Source organism: Rhyacophila brunnea, unplaced genomic scaffold (genome assembly GCF_057557595.1).
Source record: "Rhyacophila brunnea isolate RB1 unplaced genomic scaffold, BYU_Rbru_1.0 scaffold_4, whole genome shotgun sequence".
NCBI classification, from domain to species: Eukaryota; Metazoa; Arthropoda; class Insecta; order Trichoptera; family Rhyacophilidae; genus Rhyacophila; species Rhyacophila brunnea.
Genome location: NW_028233068.1, coordinates 16,510,508 through 16,520,565, shown reverse-complemented (window position 1 = coordinate 16,520,565; position 10,058 = coordinate 16,510,508). Strand labels below are relative to the sequence as shown.

At 33.9% G+C, this 10,058-nt stretch overlaps 1 protein-coding gene across 3 annotated transcripts in view; it reads right to left on the bottom strand.

Moving 5' to 3' along the window:
• Nucleotides 1–7,741: 7,741 nt before the first annotated feature.
• Nucleotides 7,742–10,058, bottom strand: part of BRWD3 (bromodomain and WD repeat-containing protein) — a 46,404-nt gene continuing 44,087 nt past the window's right edge. For all 3 annotated transcript variants that reach the window (XM_085954559.1, XM_085954560.1, XM_085954562.1), the window contains one exon: nt 7,742–9,923. In XM_085954559.1, the coding sequence (XP_085810685.1) occupies nt 9,552–9,923 (372 nt within the window). In that variant the 3' untranslated portion in view covers nt 7,742–9,551. The remainder of the gene's footprint in view (nt 9,924–10,058) is intronic.

Below are 10,058 nucleotides of genomic sequence, written 5' to 3'. Positions count from 1 at the left end.
CGTGATAGGTATGTAAATATTTAATAATTTATTGTTTAGCTTATAAAAATACGTATACTGTACAAAACTAGGGACGCGGAGGGAGTTTTAAAAGGAATATAGCTAAGATTAAACAACTGACATTAGCCCAAAAAAGAGGGTGTTTTCTGCCCTACATACATTTTTATTTTTTACTTCCACAAATTGGTAGGGGTGGGCCAGGCAAATGCTGCCAGGTGAAATTATTTAAAATCAGTAGATTGTGATTTGACTAGATTCAAATAAATATTACGGAAATTAGCTAGTCCTAAAATACACGATAAAATTGGATTATTAGGGGTTAAAGTCTATTTAAATACTGTGGTAGATTCCCACCATAAATGGTAATTTTTCTAACTTTATTCACAAACATTTTTCTTTTTTTTCTAAATTTTCAATGTACATGGTAACACTTAACCAGGCTAGCCAGCTTATTAAAAATGTTTATTTTCTGTAACTACTGTTATAAGAAATTCCCAAAATGCCCAAAGAGATTGGGATGGTGCCTTCTCTTTGGAAATTCCAATCTTTTAGAAAAATTCAGCCTACAAATATAATATTCACGACCAAAAAATTATAATTAATAAGCAAAGAGGTTATGGCAATTTATTCTATATGGGAGAAATATTTTTATAGTAATCCGGTGGTTTTCAAGCTTCTCGTTTCATGGCGCACTTACAGGGCAAATAATGTGAGTTTTTAATAGACACAATTATAATAAAATGACATCTATAATAATGAATAGTCACCATAGATATAAGGCTGAGCAGTGTATATTTTGTTTAAAATAAACTGCCACCAAAGCATACGAATATATCATCGTGAATGTGCATCAGCGCATTAAATTAAGATGGTCTGGAGATATTTTTTCAGTCTCTGTGGGTCTATTCTATACACAAGGCAATAAATAGTTTACCACATTTATGTATTGAGGCGGTTAATTGTTACAATAAGTTAACAGTCTAAACTATCAAAAAGTGTTATGTTTTAACAGCCTCTCTCTTGGCTGTGTTAACTTTTAAAGCAAGATAGACAGTTTTAATGGCTAACTTAGGTATTGTAACAATTACATACATCAAGATGATAAACTACAGTCGACAGCGGCCTTGTGTATAGAATAGTCCCACTGGTACCCCTGGAAATTGCTTTCGGCACCCCGATGTACACTTCAAATGTTGACTATTATTATTTGTCAATGGGCAACATATATCGAAAAAAATTCAAAATACAGCCTGAACATTTTCGGCAATTGATGATGGAGTTGCCCGCCTCAAGTAGGTATATATGTCTATGATTCAGTGGCGAAGGGTGGAGGTAGGCTGTGGAGTTCCAACAAAAATAGTAGGTACTCGTAGGTCAGTCACACTTACTTGTTTTCATTGAAATACGTATACAAATTGGTTGGAACTAAGAATACAAAAAATATTGGTTAGTTTTTAAAATTCAATGGCACAATTAAAGTAAAATTAACAAAAATAACTTTGTTTTAAAACCATTGTAATGGAGTTCAACCACGTAAACGCCATTTCAATTCATACAATCCATAATAGATAAAAAATATTCATTTATGAATTTTAAAAAACTAACAACGCCATCGATATGGATTCTTCACAGAACAAATTAATAAATAGAATTCCGATAGGTTATATCCCAATACACTATATTGTGACGCAGGGTTGTGAATGTGCGAGTGTCCTACAAAAATTAACCAAGCAGTATAGACGTGCAATAGTGTGTTACAACCAAAATTGATTGAGCGTCAGTGCATAAAATGAGAGCAATTGTTATAATGAAAGACAAGTGTGTTTAAGTTAATCTCATATTCTTCCACACTCGAGATCGGTTACCTGTTTCTCCACAACCGATAGATATTTCAGTTCCCTCGTATCCCTAATTAAACGAAAACAAATAATTACTAGACTGACAAAGTGTGCATTATTTATGTCAGATCTCCATAGCCTGCGCTTCTACTATGGTTTGGTCTAGGCAGTGTTTAATTGAATTTTAAAAACTAAGGAATATCATATGCAATTTGTATACATAGTTTAATGAAAACAAATAAGTATGACTGACAAAAATATAGTGGGCAGAGATTTAAAAACTGCACCTCAACAAAGAGAAAGAAACCACCGTCCAATCTCTTCAGTGTGTAATATTCATGTTGGATTTCCACAACCTACCTTCACACTTTGCCACTGCTATGATTTCTTCTTCGGCCATATCCGCCCCTTAGTTGGAGCATATGGACAACCACGAGGCGCCTTCAAGAATCCCTGTCGCTCGCCAGTCTTCTTGCATTGTTCCAGGTCAAACCAGCATCCCGTATACACTCTATAGACAGTACCATGATTTAACCCATGTGAAATTTTGTTGATAACTATACCATTAGCCATGTGAAATGAGTCACTTAAATTTTATGTTCTCCTGATTCGTATTTGCCTCGAGATCGTTCATGTAGAATGCCAGCTGGAATGAATGTTGCAGCTTTATTAGTCCGTAATGATGCATCCACTTAAAAAATGGCATGACTGACTTACGAGTAGACGCTGACATACACGCATCAAATCATTCATGCACAAATGACATGTCTAGTATTATGACTGATCCTCGTCCCCATTGGTAACTCGTAGGCATTTTGGATGAAGTTGGGCATTATAAACTTTTATCATACCCTATTAGAAAATGTATATTAGCATAAAAGAAATGAAAATATAATTAATATTAAATTCTACAGGTTTTTTAGAAGGTTTGTCGATAGCTATTTCGGTTGTAACATCATTATTAAGACTATTCAGATAGGCCGTTTGCCTTTGCTTAAATACAGATAGATATAAATAAGATATCAAATTCGCATACCATCAGTGATAAAATAATGCCAGAATGTTTGCATATAATTATGTAACAAAGGTCTAAAATTAAATTTACTCGAACAGTTGGAAATTAATCGCGAATTATCCAAAAGTAATCACATAATTAATGAAAATTTGGTAATGCATTCGTCGCCACTATTAAATATAATTTAAGCATATGATTAACAAAATTATACTAATAATATTTTAATTGATTAATAATGTCAAGAAATAACCAAAGCACTCGAACATTGTACTTTCGATAAATTTTGATATCCATTAAAAACCCACTTAGGGTTTTCAAAGTATTAATAATAAGTATACAAAGTCATAATATTGTTTGAACGAATAAGAAAATCTATTCTGTCTCTATCTATGCGTATAGTATTTAAGCAAAGGCAAACGGCCTATCTGAATAGTCTTGATAATGGTGTTACAACCGAAATAGCTATCGACACCTTCTAAAAAACCTGTAGAATTTAATATTAATTATATTTTCATTTCTTTTAAAATGGAATTCTACCAAGTAAATGCTAACTCAATTAATAGTATATTAGTATATTATTGAAGCAACCTTCAAATGGAATTACTACATGGTAACATTGATATACCATCAGAATGTTATATTGTAGCAAAGGTTTTCATTAATACTGGATATACCTATATTTGATGGCAGAGATTAGCCGATAATTCCTCAAGGTAACCTTGTGTCCCCGACTAAATTTATATAGGTACCATCATAAATCGTCCGGTGTTAGAATTTACAACTAAGCTCTTCACAGTACAAAAAGTATTGAATATGTCAAATGTTAGCATATGGCGCCCTTACTCAACGGACAACTTGTACTGTAGAATATATAGCTTTTTTGTGACTTCTATGAGTAACAATATTATCACTAATAATTTAAAAAGCCTCCGCACTCTTGTGTAAAACGTCAATGACATTGAGCTACTTTACAAGCTGCTTTTTGGCGAATTCAAAAGTCCGCTAGTGCGATTGTGATGACACACAAAACTTTCTACTCGCTCAAAAGCCAACAAGCTAACGAGTTGAAATTGTCATTTTTGGTACTATTTTGACAGGACGTATTGAGTAGTTTGTTTTTTTACCGGGAGGTCGCTACCATCGCTCTACTGCGCAGACGCATTAGGCCCACACGCTAGCGTGTAGCACATATAGTTGACCGGCTTTCAACTTTTCTCGATAGATTGCTTATAATTGCTTGTTAGCTTGTTCGATGGATGACACTGGGCGAGTTTACAAGCAGATTGTAAATTCGCCAACAAGCAGTTTGTAAAGTAGCTCAATGTCATTGAGGCTTAAGGCACCTTCGATTATTATATATTTTTTGCATTACAATAAAACAAAGGAAAGTTTAGGTCATGGATCAAGCTGTACAATAAAGTAATTTATTATTTGGAAATGTTTAGAATTTTATATTTTCGCTGGATAAATAAAACTCACATCAATTTGTACACTTTTTTATTTGAATAATCCTAAAAATCAGTCAATTTTTACTTACATTATTTAATAATAATTACAACAGAAAATACCTTAACGAATGGTAGTGTAATATAAGCTTTAAATTATATAAAAATATAAAAAAGGTTGGGTCGGAGCAGCGCACATCTTATGATACAAAGCCAGAGCATATCTTTTTGCACAAGCATATTTCTCAAACGAGTGGTCCCACTGTTCAACTGTCAAAATCAGATCCCAGATTGCCTGACATATTGATTTGCAAAACCACATAATTATAAGCTCTTTCTTGTTTCTAATTTCGAAAATTAAATTATAATTATTAGCTTTCAACATATTTTATTTAAAAACCGTGCTTTACATTGAGTGATAGTTGCGAAATGCTTTTTCATAAAGATGACCTCAAACTGGCGTAAACAGTATTTTTAATTTTACTTCAACGTCTTCGCCTAAAATAATTATTGCTGATTATGATAATGACTGAAAATATGGTATATTTAACTCGTTTAAATAATTTTTGAATGTTTGTTTGACAATTTATTAAATCTGCGTGACAAGGTTTGTCATTTTGAAAAGCAGCACAATAAAATATAATTTTTTGTAACAAAGTATTAACTATACTATTTATAACGTACTTAGAAACGCAGTTCTATAATGTAGACTTAAGAATATAAATAAGTTATTAGTTATTGTCATTTTGAACTGACTGTCACTTTAGCAAGCATCTTACTGTATTATGATATTAAATACAGAAGTCTACTTACTTTGATTGTCACTTCCAATTATTAATAACGCAAAACCACTAAATTACATGACTCTGAGGTCTCTAAGATACGTTACTATAATCAGTTTTTACCGTAATCAATAAAAATACTCTGACAAGTGAACACGACAGACACATCAGTATAAGCACTCTATAGAATAATGATAGGTCACCCATAGACAACAGCGAGAGGGGCAGGAGAGGTAGGACCACTCGTTGTTGGCAAGTTTCCGAATGCTTCGGCTTGTACTTGAGTCGGCTTTGGTCTGAGACATTGTTGAGAAAATGAACTAAATAAGCATAAAAAAGTTAAACTCCAACTTAAAAAATCTATAAATTAATATAATAGACTGTTTACACACTTTGGAGGCATTTTAATGGCAGCATTGATAATAAAATTTAATTTAAAATTTTTAAGTCAACTTGGTATTTTAAAAGTATCTATAATCCATCTGTGAATGTAAAATTAATTTGTATTATTTTTTGTGTTATTGCATGGTAGGGAGGGCAACATTACCACAGTAGACTCCTGATTATCCGTGTGCAGATTATCCGTGAATGATTAAATTTTTTTTAAATCACTCGCTTTCATGTTTACGCGTCCTATAAACTTTTGGTAATTGGAAAAGAGAAAAAAACCAAGATAATTTAAGGAACAGAAATAAGAAATCTTCCTGGTGATTATTACAACCAGAAAGGAGCATGAACGGATAGAACGATCTTTGAAGATTTTGCAAGAGAAGTTTGCAAGTGCAACGCACTGCCTGCATTTGATTTAAGACATCGCTCAACTTTTCATTGTTATTCATATGTATATCACTCACTTCGCAAAGTAGAACATGTAGCAGTATTATTAACAATTCTCCGTTCATGAGCGCAAAGCGATTGCGTCCAAATAGATTTTCAGTTTGCACAGGATTACAATGAGGTCATTGTATACTGCTTAAACGGTGGCGGCCGAATGATCCTGTAATGGCGTTTTGTGTAGAATTTTTTACACACTTTTAGATCGGCGCACGAAACGAAGGACTCTAGAAACAAAAACGCCAGTTTCTGTTTTATAACAATGTTGGGGAGTTAATTTTTAATATTTTTACGGTTAACATATTTAATGAATCGCCAAAATTTTACGAAAATACAAACCTGCCGCGTTTATTTCTGAACCACTCAAATTCATTCAAAATATTAAAAAAACACATCAGCGGTTATTTATTTGGCTAACGCGCTAAAGCATTGTTCGCTCAGAGCGTAAGCCATAAACTGTGACATTTATATTTCTTTATTGATATTAAATCATTCTTGCTGTTCAAATCTTTTTTGAGAAATAGTATAAATAAACAAAGACATATTTAATTTATCTTCTGAGAAGTCGGTAAGAGAACACGGTAGCCTTCGGTGATTGACGTAATCAAGAAAAGACACTTTACAACCTTACGTGGCTAGGAAACGTGCTCCGGATGTCGCCAAAAAGTGTGACACGTCGTACCCTTATGGCACAGCCTCAAGGGTTCTGTCGCCGTCGCCATGGCCGGCCCTACTCACCCTGCAGCGGTGCCACAAAAGCGACCTACGTGATGCAGATCTGACATGGCGGGAGGTGCAAGAATTGGTGATGGACCAAGGGAAGTGGCGCGAACGTGTGCTTGCCCTATGCTCCAATGCTGGGTCGTGACAGGATGAAAGAAGATCTTCTCTTTATAGAAGGTAAACCATTGCGCACTACTAGAAAATGTTATTCTGAAGACCACCGGCCGCCACTGAAAGCAGTGCTGTTATTAGATAATGCTCCTTATCATCCAAATGAAAGCATATTGAAAACGGACAACGGCCTTATGGTTGAAAAATTTTTACCACCTAATTTAATTCAACCCATGGATCAAAGGGACTCATTAATGAAACGACATTACCGTAATGGCTTTCTGCCTTCGTAACGAAGATGACAATTTGATTTAACTCTGGAAAAAAAAATCACTATATTGGATGCGATACGTGGAATAACTCAATCTTGGTACAAAATAAAGCCAATAACACACGAAAATTCTACCAAATGTAGAAAATGATTTTTTGGATTCTATCGAACCTGAGACAAGTGAAATAGTACCTGAACTATGTGAGCTAATGGCAAATTTACATGGCTTTGAAAATGTTAATAGAGAAAATATTGAGGAGTGGTTATAATAATGATTCATGTGATCCAGGTTTTCAAATAATGAGTGACGCTGAAAGAGAATGAGGCTGAATGTGAGGAAGAAGGAATTATCAATCGCATCAGTTACAACACGGCAATGACTTCTGATGACACTTTATTGGTGTACATCGACCAGTGGGAATTCGAATATAATGATTATAATTATTGCTGTTAGAAAAATTCGAGCCGATATTATAAAATCATTAAAAGATTCCTGCAAACAATCCAAAATCAGATTGTTGTATTAAATAAAAGAGTATTAAATATGTTAAAATAATTGTCTGCTTAAGAAATGTATAATATGTAGTACAGTAAAACCTCGTTAATACAAATTCCGTGGGACCGAAAATCGAAAAAAAATTTGATTTACGAAATATGAAATGTATGGGGGGAAAAATATTAAAATTTTGAAAAAAATTTTTTTTTTGATTTTTATTAATTTCATTTCCAATCATATTCAATGCCTATCAAATTTCCGATACAATTCTTTCAAATTAAAATCTGTGAAAATACCATGTCTGGATTATTTTTATTACCATCATAAAATAAGTAATTTTTGATGTTTTAAGACAATTTTCAATGACTGGCTCATGAAATAGTGCATCTACTTTATTACGATTTATTGAATATTTTTATATGCCAGAGCTCTGAAATCATTTCGAATAACAAAATTTGAATTAAATTATATGAAAATAATGTTCAAAGGAAATGAAGAAAAGGTTAATGTTTCGCGAAAATTTCGAATTACGGCGAATTTTGAATTATCGGTGTTCTTACTAATGAGGTTTTACTGTATTTTAAAAAGAAAAAAACCATAGTTCGGATTATCCGTGTTTTTCGTTTATCCATGCCGCTTCTCCCTACCCGGCCCTAGCCCTAGCCCGGATAAGCAGGAGTCTACTGTATGTATAACATACCAGTAAAATTATTTGGAAAAGAAAAATTGACAATATTGTACAATAGAATTCTTTGTGCACAAAAAGATGATGAAATTACAATATTAATGTGAACATTAATGAATACAGTTTCAAAGTACCCGACCCAGCAAGGCATGGTTATTATTATTTTTATATACTATAGGAATGCAAACTGATTATGTATACTAAAGTAAATTTTAATATTCAAATTATAAAATAATCACAAATGGTCATACTCAATAATAAATTATATTATAATATGCTACATATATTCAGCACAATAGAAATTTTCTCAAAGTAAAGCTATGTATCGAGAGATAAAACACTATTTTTGGTATCAAACAATAATGTGGTTTAAAATTTGTGTTCAGTTTTATTTTATTTTGATATACAACATAGTCTTGAATAAAAAAAACAAGTAACAAAGAAAATGTGAAAGCGAAATTGAGCTACAAAATAACATTGGGTTTTATAGGGTGTTTTTAATTACAGAAAACCTACTTCCAATAAATTACATCACAAAGTAGCAGATATTTCAGAATGGACTTTATAATAAACCATATTAACATAATTCTGCCAATGAGAGTTTAGCAGATATCAATGAAGTATTCAAACCTTTATAACCCGGGTTAGTTGGGCAACGCGGCATCTTCTTCCGTACAATATGATGAATAAGACAAATAATATTAAATGATTCATCCAAGTACAATGACAATTTTAGTACCAGCCGTAGAAAGCTCTCATAAACGGGAATACGCATACGATTATAGTAATTACAGTTTCATCACATTTTTCTTGATGCAGTCTTATACCGATATCTGAATAAAAATTGCACACAGGAAAGAAACATTATTATTTACGACCAGTATTTTATCCACATGAAATCACAAAAATTCATAATTCACAATCACTCAAACTTCAACAAAGCTTCCCCATATATTACGCTAAGACAAGTTTTTTTGGCCTCGAACACCCCGTACATTTCATTTCCCAGTTTAAAGATGGAAACCTTGTAAAATCACTAGACGATCAATCTTTGTAAAATTATATCTTTCAGTATAAAATTAACAATGCAAAATTATCAAAAACTATACATGGAAACAATTATATTGGACCCGAAAGTCACTGAGAATATTAAAATAACAAAAATCAATGTAAAAGAACTATCGATACGCAAGAATTCGGTCCACTGGAAAGAATTTAAAAAGAGAAAGATAACTAACTCACTTCGGCGGGAGCAAATTTGTGAGGACTTTATAATTTCCAAAGCGCCAATCTGCGCGGTAGCCGGGAGTCAAAACCATCGCTTGATGAGCGCTTCAAGGCCGGGTTCATGTCAGTCGCGTAGCAGACCTCTGGCCTTGGCCGTGAGCTTTCTTATGCGGCCGCGACTCGACACCGACAGAGGTTCATCGTCCTCGTCGTCAGGCTGCGCAGCAGTGGCGGGACGCGCAGGCGTGAGGATTCGCATGGAAATGGACGCCGAATCCGGCCCACTCCGCACTGTGTAGTGACTGACAGTGAGCGCCGAAGGGAGGTTGATGTGCCGTCCTACCGAACCCGATGACGAAGACGTCGAAGGGCCTGAGCGTGGTGCGGAACCTGAGGGTCGCCCGATTTGACTGCGCCCGGTCCCTGAAGGCCCCCTGTCGCCGTTTCGCCTCTCCATGGTCTGATTTGATGTTGCTGAGGGTATTCGCAGGCGGGACTGATAAATGAAAAGATTTGCTTCATTATAATGAATACCGTAAAAGTATAGAATTTCCTATGCTTACTGATTTTCAGTTTATCTATAGAATAACAAAATAAATACTACTTAGTTTGTAAATCAAATGGAATCAGT